General features: G+C 56.7%; 1 protein-coding gene across 1 annotated transcript in view; it reads left to right on the plus strand.

The window, feature by feature from the left end:
- The window catches only part of kcnd1 (potassium voltage-gated channel, Shal-related subfamily, member 1), a 71,724-nt gene that overhangs the window by 55,597 nt on the left and 1,619 nt on the right, over nt 1-14,508 (plus strand). Inside the window, exons 3-5 of the mRNA XM_070869015.1 lie at nt 8,154-8,316; nt 10,333-10,419; nt 13,420-13,526. Of these exons, the coding sequence (XP_070725116.1) occupies nt 8,154-8,316; nt 10,333-10,419; nt 13,420-13,526 (357 nt within the window). The remainder of the gene's footprint in view (nt 1-8,153; nt 8,317-10,332; nt 10,420-13,419; nt 13,527-14,508) is intronic.

Consider the following 14,508-nt stretch of genomic DNA (forward strand, 5'->3'; position numbering starts at 1 on the left):
GAGCCTCGGGCCTTCCCCCGATGGAGCCTGGAGATTGAGCCCACTCCCGAGCTGGCCCGGCTCCCTCGGGGAACCTGAGCCCGAACCTGGGAACAGGGCCAGCCGCTAAAAGCTGCCATTAGTCACCGCGGCAACAGCTCGGCCTCCCCGAGTGACGTGGGCCGGTCGTCATGGCAACTGGCATCCCGGCAATGCACACAAGGTGGGGAAGGTAGGAATCTCAGTGAGAGGGGGATGGGGGGGAGGAGAGAGAAGAGGGGGTTGGGGAAGGAGAGAGTGAGTGGCGGGGGAGGGGTGGAAGGAGAGAGACAGAGGGAGGTAGGAGAGAGAGAGGTGAGGAGGGGGGAGAGAGGGAGAGCGGGGGGGAGAGAGAGGGAGAGAGAGAGTGGGGGAGAGAGAGGGAGAGAGAGGGGGGGGAGAGAGGGAGAGAGAGAGGGGGGAGAGAGAGCGGGAGAGAGGGTCGGGGGAGAGAGAGGGAGAGAGAGAGAGGAGGGAGGAGAGAGAGAGAAAGGGGGGAGGAGAGAGAGAGGAGGGAGGAGAGAGAGAGAAAGGGGGGAGGAGAGAGAGGGGAGGAGAGAGGAGGGAGGGGAGCGAGGGGGAGAGAGAGAGTGGGGGAGAGAGAGGGAGAGAGGTGGGGGAGAGAGAGGGAGAGAGAGAGGGGGGAAAGAGAGGGAGAGAGAGAGGGGTGGGAAGAGAGAGAGGGTGGGAAGAGAGAGAGCGGGGGAGAGAGAGCGGGAGAGAGGGGCGGGGGGAGAGAGGGAGAGAGAGAGGGGGGGAGGAGAGAGGGAGAGAGAGGGAGAGAGAGAGGGGGGGAGAGAGATGGAGAGAGAGAGGGGTGGGAAGAGAGAGAGGAGGGGAGAGAGAGCGGGAGAGAGGGGCGGGGGAGAGAGAGAGAGAAAGGGGGGAGGAGAGAGAGGAGGGGAGAGAGCGCGAGGGGGGGAGGAGAGAGGGGGGAGGGGAGAGAGAGAGAGAGAGAGGGGGAGAGAGGGGGAGAGAGGGTGGTAGAGAGAGCGAGAGAGAGGGGGGGAGGAGAGCGGGGAGAAGGAGAAGAGTGAGGGGGGAGGAGAGAGAGAGGGGGAGAGAGAGAGAGGGGGAGAGAGAGGGGGGGAAAGAGAGAGGGGGAGAGAAAGAGAGTGGGGGAGAGGGAGAGAGAGAGAGGGGCGAAAGAGAGAGGGCGAAAGAGAGAGAGAGAGAGGGGGGGAAGAGAGAGAGAGGGGGGAGAGAGAGGGAGGGGGAGAGAGAGAGAGGGGGGGAGAGAGAGGGAGTGGGGGGAGGGAGAAGAGAGAGAGAGAGGGGGAGGAGAGAGAGAGGGGGGGGGCAGGAGAGAGAGAGGGGGGGGGGCAGGAGTGAGAGAGAGGGGGGGGCAGGAGAGAGAGAGAGGGGGGCAGGAGAGAGAGAGAGGGGGGGGCAGGAGAGAGAGAGAGGGGGGCAGGAGAGAGAGAGAGGGGGGTGCAGGAGAGAGCGAGAGAGAGGGGGGGCAGGAGAGAGAGAGAGAGAGGGGGGCAGGAGAGAGAGAGAGAGGGGGGCAGGAGAGAGAGAGAGAGGGGCAGGAGAGAGAGGGAGGGGGGCAGGAGAGAGAGAGAGAGGGGGGCAGGAGAGAGAGAGAGAGAGGGGGGCAGGAGAGAGAGGGAGAGGGGGGCAGGAGAGAGAGGGAGAGGGGGACAGGAGAGAGAGAGGGGGGCAGGAGAGAGAGGGAGAGGGGGCAGGAGAGAGAGAGAGAGGGGGGCAGAGAGAGAGAGAGGGGGCGGGGGGAGGGAGAAAGGGGGGGCAGGAGAGAGAGAGGGAGAGGGGGCAGGAGAGAGAGAGAGGGGGCAGGAGAGAGAGAGAGAGGGGGGCAGGAGAGAGAGAGAGAGGGGGGCAGGAGAGAGAGAGAGAGAGGGGCAAGAGAGAGAGAGAGAGAGGGGGGCAGGAGAGAGAGAGAGAGGGGGGCAGGAGAGAAAGAGAGAGGGGGGCAGGAGAGAGAGAGAGGGAGGGGCAGGAGAGATAGAGGAGGGAGAGAGAGAGAGGGGGCGGGGGAGGGAGAGAGAGAGGGAGAGCAGCGAGTCTCCATCCTGCTCTCCTTTGCTGCCACGACTGACATGCTGAGCTCGAAGTGGGCCCGGGGACAGGGGGGTGGGAGAGAGGGGCCAGACCGGCCTCTCCCACCGACAGTACGACGACCGATCAAGCCATGGCTTGACGTCACTGACAGCTGGTGATATTGAGAGGGGGGAGAGAGAGAGAGCATGGACTGGCTGATATACTCTGCCCGGGGTTAATTACACAGGCTGGCATCGACAGACGGACACAGTCCCCACTGACTCACACTTCAATCAGCACACAATAAAGTTCCCCTTTCCCTGCAGTGTACAGGGAGCTATACTCTGTATCTAACCCCCTGTACCTGCCCTGGGAGTGTTTGATGGGACAGTGTCGAGGGAGCTTTACTCTGTATCTAACCCCCTGTACCTGCCCCGGGAGTGTTTGATGGGGACAGTGTAGAGGGAGCTTTACTCTGTATCTAACCCCCTGTACCTGCCCCGGGAGTGTTTGATGGGACAGTGTAGAGGGAGCTTTACTCTGTATATAACCCCCTGTACCTGCCCTGGGAGTGTTTGATGGGACAGTGTAGAGGGAGCTTTACTCTGTATCTAACCCCCTGTACCTGCCCTGGGAGTGTTTGATGGGACAGTGTAGAGGGAGCTTTACTCTGGATCTAACCCCCTGTACCTGCCCCGGGAGTGTTTGATGGGACAGTGTAGAGGGAGCTTTACTCTGTATATAACCCCCTGTACCTGCCCTGGGAGTGTTTGATGGGACAGTGTAGAGGGAGCTTTACTCTGTATCTAACCCCCAGTACCTGCCCCGGGAGTGTTTGATGGGACAGTGTAGAGGGAGCTTTACTCTGTATCTAACCCCTGTACCCTGCCCTGGGAGTGTTTGATGGGACAGTGTAGAGGGAGCTTTACTCTATATCTAACCCCCTCTACCTGCCCTGGGAGTGTTTGATGGGACAGTGTAGAGGGAGCTTTACTCTGTATCTAACCCCCTGAACCTGCCCTGGGAGTGTTTGACGGGACAGTGTAGAGGGAGCTTTACTCTGTATCTAACCCCCTGTACCTGCCCTGGGAGTGTTTGATGGGGACAGTGTAGAGGGAGCTTTACTCTGTATCTAACCCCGTGCTGTACCTGCCCTGGGAGTGTTTGATGGGACAGTGTAGAGGGAGCTTTACTCTGTATCTAACCCCGTGCTGTACCTGCCCTGGGAGTGTTTGATGGGGACAGTGTAGAGGGAGTTTTACTCTGTATCTAACCCCCTGTACCTGCCCTGGGAGTGTTTGATGGGACAGTATCGAGGGAGCTTTACTCTGTATCTAACCCCCTGTACCTGCCCTGGGAGTGTTTGATGGGACAGTGCAGAGGGAGCTTTACTCTGTATCTAACCCCCTGTACCTGCCCTGGGAGTGTTTGATGGGACAGTGTAGAGGGAGCTTTACTCTGTATCTAACCCCCTGTACCTGCCCTGGGAGTGTTTGATGGGACAGTGTAGAGGAAGCTTTACTCTGTATCTAACCCCCTGTACCTGCCATGGGAGTGTTTGATGGGGACAGTGTAGAGGGAGCTTTACTCTGTATCTAACCCCGTGCTGTACCTGCCCTGGGAGTGTTTGAAGGGACAGTGTCGATGGAGCTTTACTCTGTATCTAACCCGCTGTACCTGCCCTGGGAGTGTTTGATGGGACAGTGTAGAGGGAGCTTTACTCTGTATCTAACCCCCTGTACCTGCCCTGGGAGTGTTTGATGGGACAGTGTAGAGGGAGCTTTACTCTGTATCTAACCCCCTGTACCTGCCCTGGGAGTGTTTGATGGGACAGTGTAGAGGGAGCTTTACTCTGTATCTAACCCCGTGCTGTACCTGCCCTGGGAGTGTTTGATGGGACAGTGTAGAGGGAGCTTTACTCTGTATCTAACCCCTGTACCTGCCCTGGGAGTGTTTGATGGGGCAGGGTAGAGGGAGCTTTACTCTGTATCTAACCCCCTGTACCTGCCCTGGGAGTGTTTGCTGGGGACAATGTAGAGGGAGCTTTACTCTGTATCTAACCCCCTGTACCTGCCCTGGGAGTGTTTGATGGGGACAGTGTATAGGGAGCTTTACTCTGTATCTAACCCCCTGTACCTGCCCTGGGAGTGTTTGATGGGGACAGTGTAGAGGGAGCTTTACTCTGTATCTAACCCCCTGTACCTGCCCTGGGAGTGTTTGATGGGGACAGTGTGGAGGGAGCTTTACTCTGTATCTAACCCCCTGTACCTGCCCTGGGAGTGTTTGATGGGGACAGTGTAGAGCGAGCTTTACTCTGTATCTAACCCCCTGTACCTGCCCTGGGAGTGTTTGATGGGGACAGTGTGGAGGGAGCTTTACTCTGTATCTAACCCCGTGCTGTACCTGCCCTGGGAGTGTTTGAAGGGACAGTGTGGAGGGAGCTTTAATCTGGTGACTGCTTTTCCCCAGCTCCTATTCTTGAGCCCTGCGGCAATTATGGTGTCAAACACAGAACAGATCCTCTGGCACTATTTCGAACAAGAGCAGGGGGAGTTCTCCCCGGTGTCCTGGGGCCAATATTTATCCCTCGACCAACATCACTAAAACAGACGATCCGGGTCATTATCACATCGCTGTGTGTGGGAGCTTGCTGTGCGCAAATTGGCCTTTCTCACATTACAACAGGGAGCACCCTCCTGCTTCATTGGCTCTGAAACGCTTTGAGACGTCCTGGGGTGATCAAAGCTGCTCTATAAATACGCATCTTCCAGTGAGTTTATCGGTGCAATATCGCTCTCGCCTGGCTGCACTGCAGCACTGCAGCAACTCCAACCAGTTCCAAATTCAGGGTTAAATCGTCGAAAGATCTCGTCAGATCTGTGCGCACTATGCAAGCGAGTGAATTTCAACTTGATACGGGGAGATATAGCAACAGGAGGAGGCCATTCAGTCCCCCTCGAGCCTGTCCCGCCATTCGATTAATCCCTCCCTATCCCTGTAACCCCCTCCAGTCCCTACACCCCTCCCTATCTCTGTAACCTCCTCCAGCCCCTACACCCCTCCCTATCTCTGTAACACCCTCCAGCCTCTACACCCTCTCCCTATCTCTGTATCCTCCAACCTCTACACTCCTCCCTATCTCTGTAACCCCCTCCAGCCCCTACACCCCTCTCTATCTCTGTAACCCCCTCCAACCCCTACTCCCCTCCCTATCTCTGTAACCTCCTCCAGCCCCTACACCCCTCCCTATCTCTGTAACCCCCTACACCCCTCCCTATCTCTGGAACCCCCTCCAACCCCTACTCCCCTCCCTATCTCTGTATCCTCCTCCACCCCCTACACCCCTCCCTATCTCTGTAACCTCCTCCAGCCCCAACAACCCTCCCTATCTCTGTAACCTCCTCCAGCCCCTACACCCCTCCCTATCTCCATAACCTCCTCCAGCCCCTACACCCCTCCCTATCTCTGTAACCTCCTCCAGCCCCTACATCCCTCCCTATCTCTGTAACACCCTCCATCCCTACATCCCTCCCTATCTCTGTAACCCCCTCCAGCCCCTACAACCCTCCCTATCTCCATAATACCCTCCATCCCTACATCCCTCCCTATCTCTGTAACCTCCTCCAGCCCCTATACCCCTCCCTATCTCTGTAACCTTCTCCAACCCCAATACCCCTCCCTAGCTCTGTAACCTCCTCCAGCCCCTACACACCTCCCTATCTCTGTAACCCCCTCCATCCCCTACACCCCTCCCTATCTCTGTAACCTCCTCCAGCCCCTACACCCCTCCCTATCTCTGTAACCCCCTCCATCCCCTACACCCCTCCCTATCTCTGTAACCCCCTCCAGCCCCTACACCCCATTCCCTATCTCTGTAACCCCCTCCATCCCCTACACCCCTCCCTATCTCTGTAACCTCCTCCACCCCCTACACCCCCTCCCTATCTCTGTAACCCGCTCCATCCCCTACACCCCTCCCTATCTCTGTAACCTCCTCCAGCCCCTACACCCCCTCCCTATCTCTGTAACCTCCTCCAGCCCCTACACCCCCTCCCTATCTCTGTAACCCCCTCCATCCCTTACACCCCTCCCTATCTCTGTAACCTCCTCCAACACCAACACGCCTCCCTATCTCTGTAACCTCCTCCAGTCCCACAACCCTCCCAGATCTCTGCACTCCTCCAATTCTGAACCCCCCCCTGATTATAATCGCTCCACCATCGGTGACCGTGCCTTCTGCTGCCTGGGCCCCGAGCTCTGGAACTCCCTCCCTAAACCTCTCCGCCTCTCTCTCCTCCTTTAAGACGCTCCTTAAGTCCCACCTCTGTGACCCAGCTTTTGGTCGCCTGTCCCTAATACCTCCTTATGTGGCTCGGGGTCAGATTGTGTTTGATAACTGCTGCTGTGTAGCGCCTGGGGTCGTTTTACTCCGTTAAAGGCGCTGTATAAAGGTTGTTGGAGGCCAATCCTTTCTGTCCCAGGACATCGCTGCAGGAGTCCCTCAGGGCAGTGTCCTAGGCCCAAACGTCTTCAGCCAATCCATCAATGACCTTCCCTCCATCATACGGACAGACGTGGGGATGTTCGCTGATGACTGCACAGTGTTCAGTTCCATTCACAACTCCTCAGATAATGGAGCAGTCCGTGCCCACATGCAGCAAGACCTGGACAACATTCAGGCTCGGGCTGATAAGCGGCAAGTAACATTCGCGCCCCACAAGTGCCAGGCAATAACCATCGCCAACAAGCGAGAGTCTAACCACCGCCCCGTGACATTCACCGGCATTCCCATCGCCCAATCCCCCCACCATCCACATCCTGGGGGTCACCATTGACCAGAAACTTCACTGGACCAGACACATAAATACTGTGGCCACAAGAGCGGGTCAGAGGCTGGGTATTCTGCGGCCAGTGTCTCTCCTCCTGAACTCCCCAAAGCCTCTCCACCATCCACAACCCACAAGTCAGGAGTGTGAGGGAACACTCCCCACTTGCCTGGGTGAGTTGCAGCTCCAACAACACTCGAGACGCTCGACACCATCCGGGACAAAGCAGCCCCGCTCGATGGGCCACGCTCCCCACCACCTCCAACACTCACTCCCTCCACCACCTCCAACACTCACTCCCTCCACCACCTCCAACACTCACTCCCTCCACCACCTCCAACACTCACTCCCTCCACCACCTCCAACACTCACTCCCTCCACCACCACCAACACTCACTCCCTCCACCACCTCCAACACTCACTCCCTCCACCACCTCCAACACTCACTCCCTCCACCACCTCCAACACTCACTCCCTCCACCACCTCCAACACTCACTCCCTCCACCACCTCCAACACTCACTCCCTCCACCACCTCCAACACTCACTCCCTCCACCACCTCCAACACTCACTCCCTCCACCACCGGCGCACCGTGGCTGCAGTGTGCACCGTCCACAAGATGCACCGCGGCAACTGGCCAAGGCTTCTTCGGCAGCACCTCCCGAACCCGCGACCTCTACCCGCCTAGAAGGTCAAGGGCAGCAGGTCCATGGGAACACCACCCCCTCCACGTCCCCCTCCCAGTCACACACACCATCCCTCGACTTGGGAATATATCGGCCGTTCCTCCATCGTCGCTGGGTCCCAATCCTGGAACTCCCTCCCTAACAGCACTGTGGGAGCACCTTCACCACACGGACTGCAGCGGTTCAAGAAGGCGGCTCACCACCTCCTTCTCAAGGGGCCATTAGCTGAAACTTTGTCTGCCGCTGGGATGGGTGGGGGGGGGTGAGGAACTTGGGCATGGGATTGGGGGGGTTCAGGGACATGGCCTGTCTTGGGGGAACTCTATCCTTCCCGGGTTCTGAAGTTAGAATGGCTCGAATTGCACTTTGCCAAGTCACTCAGAACTTGGGGGGCTGGGCGGTTCCGATGACACACCTTCCGTACAAACCTCTGGGAGTGGCTGCTCCTCCTTTGGGGCCGGCCAATCAGCAGTCGGGCCATGTGACGATGGAGAGCCAATCAGAGCGTTTTGCGAGTGCAAATAACCGCGTCCGGGAACGCTCGGCCTGGCCAGCGACTCCCGCCTCCCGTCAACGGATCGCGAGAAAGCTCTAAACACCCGACTCTTGCTGTCCTTCCAGCTATGGTGACATGGTCCCCAGCACGATCGCCGGCAAGATCTTCGGCTCCATCTGCTCGCTGAGCGGCGTCCTGGTCATTGCTCTCCCGGTGCCCGTCATTGTCTCTAACTTCAGCCGCATCTACCACCAGAACCAGCGTGCCGACAAGATGAAGGCCCAACAGGTAGGACCTCCCCCAACCCTTCCCCACTCCCCCCCCCCACCCCCCCGCCGATCCTTCCCTCACTCCGACTCCTCCCACACCCATCCCGATCCTCCCCCACCACCGACCCCGCCCCCTGCCCCGACCCCACCTCTCCCCCCGACCCCTCTCCCAAACCCACCCCGACCCCTCCCCCACCCTTCCCCTACCCCTCCCGATCCTCCCCCACACCTGAGCCCGCCCCCTGCCCCGACCCCACCTCTCCCCCCGACCCCTCTCCCAAACCCACCCCGACCCCTCCCCCACCCTTCCCCTACCCCTCCCGATCCTCCCCCACACCTGACCCCACCCCTCCCCCAAAACCACCCCACCCCTCCCCCTACTCCACCCGCCCCCCTCCCCCCCACCATCCTTCCCTCAATCCGACCCCTCCCCACCTCTTCCCCTCCTCCACCTCCCTGTCCCTGTACCCCTCCAACCCCCTCTGTATCTAACCCCGTGCTGTACCTGCCCTGGGAGTGTTTGATGGGACAGTGTAGAGGGAGCTCTACTCTGTATCTAACCCCCTGTACCTGCCCTGGGAGTGTTTGATGGGACAGTGTAGAGGGAGCTTTACTCTGTATCTAACCTCCTGTACCTGACCTGGGAGTGTTTGATGGGACAGTGTAGAGGGAGCTTTACTCTGTATCTAACCCCCTGTACCTGCCCTGGGAGTGTTTGATGGGACAGTGTCGAGGGAGCTTTACTCTGTATCTAACCCCGTGCTGTACCTGCCCTGGGAGTGTTTGATGGGACAGTGTAGAGGGAGCTTTACTCTGTATCTAACCCCGTGCTGTACCTGCCCTGGGAGTGTTTGATGGGACAGTGTAGAGGGAGCTTTACTCTGTATCTAACCCCGTGCTGTACCTGCCCTGGGAATGTTTGATGGGACAGTGTAGAGGGAGCTTTACTCTGTATCTAACCCCGTGCTGTACCTGCCCTGGGAATGTTTGATGGGACAGTGTAGAGGGAGCTTTACTCTGTATCTAACCCCGTGCTGTACCTGCCCTGGGTGTGTTTGATGGGACAGTGTAGAGGGAGCTTTACTCTGTATCTAACCCCCTGTACCTGCCCTGGGAGTGTTTGATGGGACAGTGTAGAGGGAGCTTTACTCTGTATCTAACCCCCTGTACCTGCCCTGGGAGTGTTTGATGGGACAGTGTAGAGGGAGCTTTACTCTGTATCTAACCCCCTGTACCTGCCCTGGGAGTGTTTGATGGGACAGTGTAGAGGGAGCTTTACTCTGTATCTAACCCCCTGTACCTGCCCTGGGAGTGTTTGATAGGACAGTGTAGAGGGAGCTTTACTCTGTATCTAACCCCGTGCTGTACCTGCCCTGGGAGTGTTTGATGGGACAGTGTAGAGGGAGCTTTACTCTGTATCTAACCCCCTGTACCTGCCCTGGGAGTGTTTGATGGGACAGTGTAGCGGGAGCTTTACTCTATATCTAACCCAGTGTTGTACCTGCCCTGGGAGTGTTTGATGTTAATCCAGCTCCCTCACACTGTCACTCAGTAACCTCTCTCCCCCAGCACCCTGTGTCATTGGAGTTTAGAAGAATGAGAGGTGATCTTATTGAAACGTATCAGATTCTGAGGGGGGCTGGACAGGGTAGATGCAGAGAGGATGTTTCCCCCTCGTGGGGGGAATCTAGAACTAGGGGGCACATAGTCTCAGAATAAGGGGGTCGTCCATTTAGGACGGAGATGAGGAGGAATTTCTTCTGGTGAATCTGTGGAATTCTCTGCCCCAGAGAGCTGTGGGGGGCTGGGTCATTGAATATATTTAAGGTGGAGATAGACAGATTTTTGAGCGATAAGGGAGTGAAGGGGCGGGCGGGGAGGTGGAGCTGAGTCCATGATCGGATCAGACGCGATCGTATTAAATGGTGGAGCAGGCTCAAGGGGCCGAATGGCCGACTCCAGCTCCTATTTCTTCTGTCCTTATGGATCTCTCCTGACGTAAAGCTCACCACCCTCTCTCTCTCTGATTCTCTAGAAAGTGCGTATGGCAAGAATCCGCCTGGCCAAATCCAGAACCACCAACGCATTCCTGAAATATAAGGAGAACGGAGGGCTGTATCCGGTAGGATCGCGATCCGTCACGCTCGCATCTCGCGCGGGTTTGCCGCCAGTTCGTGGCGTGGGGGTTGCTGAACTAGCCAATCACACAAGCCGTAGCTAACCTGTGTGCCTCCTGTAACCGTCACCGTGATTGCCCAGTCAGCTTCGGAGGGTCGATCACATCGGGATCAACTCGACCCCCAGGAGGTCGTCTGAATTCCTTCCCGGAGGGGCATCCGTGAATTTTATATTACACAATCCAACCCCTTCCCATTCACTCCCCCCGTACACAATCCCAATGGACCCAAATCCCTTCCCATTCACTCCCCCCATACACAATCCCAATGGACCCAACCCCTTCCCATTCACTCCCCCCATACACAATCCCAATGGATCCAACCCCTTCCCATTCACTCCCCCCATACACAATCCCAATGGACCCAACCCCTTCCCATTCACTCCCCCCATATACAATCCCAATGGACCCAAACCCTTCCCATTCACTCTCACTATACACGATCCCAATGGACCCAACCCCTTCCCATTCACTCCCACAGTACACAATCCCAATGGACCCAAACCCCTTCCCATTCACTCCCCCCATACACAATCCCAATGGACCCAAACCCCTTCCCATTCACTCCCCCATACACAATCCCAATAGACCCAAACCCCTTCCCATTCACTCCCCCCATACACAATCCCAATAGACCCAAACCCCTTCCCATTCACTCCCCCCATACACAATCCCAATGGACCCAAACCCCTTCCCATTCACTCCCCCCATACACAATCCCAATGGACCCAACCCCTTCCCATTCACTCCCCCCATACACAATCCCAATGGACCCAACCCCTTCCCATTCACTCCCCCCATACACAATCCCAATAGACCCAAACCCCTTCCCATTCACTCCCCCCGTACACAATCCCAATGGACCCAACCCCTTCCCATTCACTCCCACTGTACACAATCCCAATGGACCCAAACCCCTCCCCATTCACTCCCACTGTACACAATCCCAATGGACCCAACCCCTTCCCATTCACTCCCACTGTACACAATCCCAATGGACCCAAACCCCTTCCCATTCACTCCCCCCATACACAATCCCAATAGACCCAAACCCCTCCCCATTCACTCCCACTGTACACAATCCCAAGCCCCCTGCCTGTTTTCAGTGTTGATCCACTTGACCCTGGGGAGCGAGGTGTGGAGGGGGCGGGGGGGTTGAGTAAATTGACGTGACCCTGTGCACAGCGAACGTTTCCTTAGTCAGCACTATCCTCGCTCACCGAGTGACTGAACGGGCCGTTCGAGCAACATTCGGAAGCCAGCCTCTGTTCGCTGTCCTTTCTCTCAAGCCTCATTAAATCCCTGCCCGCCTGTCGCTGTGAGGTTTATCGGGGACACCCCGTGTGTTTATTGGGGGCTGGGGGGGCCTTGCAGTGATGCAGAGGGACCGACTGCACTTACAATCAATGAGTCCCCTTGGCACGCCCACAGACTGTCTCTGCCTGCCCTTCTGTCATTATCAATAAATCCTTCCCACTTTGGTTCCTGCTGTCTCTGGGGTGTATGTGTGAGACGCTCTTTATATATCTCTCACTCCTTTATTCTCTCTCTCTCTGTCTCTCTCTCTCTCTGTCTCTATCTCTGTCTCAGTCTCTTTCTCTCTCTCTCTTTCTCGGTCTCTCAGTCTCTCTCTCTCTCTGCCTCTATCTGTCTCAGTCTCTCTCTCTCTCTCTCTCTCTTTCTCGGTCTTGCTCTCTCTCTCTCTCTCTCTCTCTTGGTCTCTCAGTCTCTCTCTCTCTCTCTCTCTATGTCTCACTCTCTGTCTCTCTCTATATATCTGTCTCTCTCTCTATCTGTCTCTCTCTCTCTCCTGTCGCTCTCTCTCTCGGTCTCTCAGTCTCTCTCTCTCTCCTGTCTCTCTCTCTCTCTCTCTCTGTCTCTCTCTCTCTCTGTCTCTCAATCTCTCTCTGTCTCTCTCTCTATATCTGTGTGTGTCTCTCTCTCTCTGTCTCTGTTTCTTTGTGTGTGTGTGTCTCGCTCTCTCTATCTCTCTGTCTCTCTCTGTCCTGTCTCTCTCTCTCTTCCTCTTACTGTCTCTCGCTCTCTCTCTGTCTCTCTCTCTATATCTGTGTCTCTCTCTCTCTCTCTCTCTCCCTCTCACTGTCTCTCACTCTCTCTCTCTCTATATATATATATCTGTCTCTCTCCCTCTCTCCCTCTCACTGTCTCTCTCTCTATATATATATATATATCTATATATCTGTGTGTCTCTCTCTCTATCTCTCTCTGTCCTGTCTCTCTCTCTCTTCCTCTTACTGTCTCTCGCTCTCTCTCTGTCTCTCTCTCTATATCTGTGTCTCTCTCTCTCTCTCTCACTGTCTCTCGCTCTCTCTCTCTCTCTCTCTCTCTATATATATATATATATCTGTGTGTCTCTCTCCCTCTCACTGTCTCTCTCTCTCTCTATCTATATATATATATATATATCTGTCTCTCTCCCTCTCTCCCTCTCACTGTCTCTCTCTCTCTCTCTCTATGTATATTATATATATATATATATCTGTCTCTCTCTCTCTCTCTCCCTCTCACTGTCTCTCTCTCTGTCTCTCTGTCCTGTCTCTCTCTCTCTCTCCCTCTCACTGTCTCTCTCTCTGTCTCTCTGTCCTGTCTCTCTCTCTCTCTCTCTCCCTCTCACTGTCTCTCTCTGGCAAAAGAACCATGGGAGGAAACGTGGAGAGACCCCTCCACACGGAGGGAGGGCTGTTAAGCTCTGGAAGGCATGGGTGGAGGAATCAAATTTCTGTCGCAACTTTTGAAAGGCAATTGGACGTGTAATTGAAGAGGATTCACGTGCAGGGGAGGTGGGGAAAGGAGCGGAGAGTGTGGGACTGACTGAATCGCTCTTTCGCGGAGCCAGCACGGGTACAGTGGGCCGAACGGCCTCTTCCTGTGCCGATTGTTTGCTTTTACCTTCTCTCTCTCTCTCTCTCTCTCTCGTTCCCCAAGGACCCGGATTCCGATCGCCAGGCGCTGATCGCCAAGAACCGCTCAGCGTTCGAGCAACAACATCATCATCTCCTGCACTGCCTGGAAAAGACAACGGTGAGGGTTTAGCGTGGAGGGGGTGGGGGGCGCGGTTAGCGTAACCCCCCCCCCCCCTCCCCCAAACCCCATTGGGGGGGGAGGGGCAACAAGGCAAGCGAATGCACAATGACAACGTGCGTTTATATAGCGCCTTTAATGCAGTGAAACGTCCCAAGGCGATTCGCAGCAGTGTTGTGCGGTAAAATGTTTGACACCGAGACGCAAGAGGAGATAGTTGGGACAGGCGACCAAAAGCTGGGTCACAGAGGGAGGTTTTAAGGGGCGTCTTGAAGGAGGAGAGAGAGGCGGAGAGGTTTAGGGAGGGAGTTCCAGAGCTTGGGTTCCTCGGGAGGAGGAGGGTGTGGGAGACATTAGGAGGTCCCTCGGGAGGAGGGGCAGGGCGAGGGAGATATTGGGAGGTCCCTCGGGAAGAGGGGGAGGGCGAGGGAGATATTGGGAGTTCCCTCGGGAGGAGGGGGAGGGCGAGGGAGATATTGGGAGGTCCCTCGGGAAGAGGGGGAGGGCGAGGGAGATATTGAGAGGTCCCTCGGCAAGGGAGATATTGGGAGTTCCCTCAGGAGGAGGGTGAGGGCGAGGGAGATATTGGGAGGTCCCTCGGGAAGAGGGGGAGGGCGAGGGAGATATTGAGAGATCCCTCGGGAGGAGGGGGAGGGCGAGGGAGATATTGGGAGGTCCCTCGGGAAGAGGAGGAGGGCGAGGGAGATATTGGGAGATCCCTCGGGAGGAGGGGGAGGGCGAGGGAGATATTGGGAGTTCCCTCGGGAAGAGGGGGAGGGCGAGGGAGATATTGGGAGGTCCCTCGGGAGGAGGAGAGGGTGGGAGATATTGCGAGGTCCCTCGGAAGGAGGAGGAGAGGGTGGGAGATATTGGGAGGTCCCTCGTGAGGAGGAGGAGGGCGAGGGAGATATTGAGAGATCCCTCGGGAGGAGGGGGAGGGCGAGGGAGATATTGGGAGGTCCCTCGGGAGGAGGAGAGGGTGGGAGATATTGC

Source organism: Pristiophorus japonicus, chromosome 32 (assembly GCF_044704955.1).
Source record: "Pristiophorus japonicus isolate sPriJap1 chromosome 32, sPriJap1.hap1, whole genome shotgun sequence".
NCBI lineage: Eukaryota > Metazoa > Chordata > Chondrichthyes > Pristiophoridae > Pristiophorus > Pristiophorus japonicus.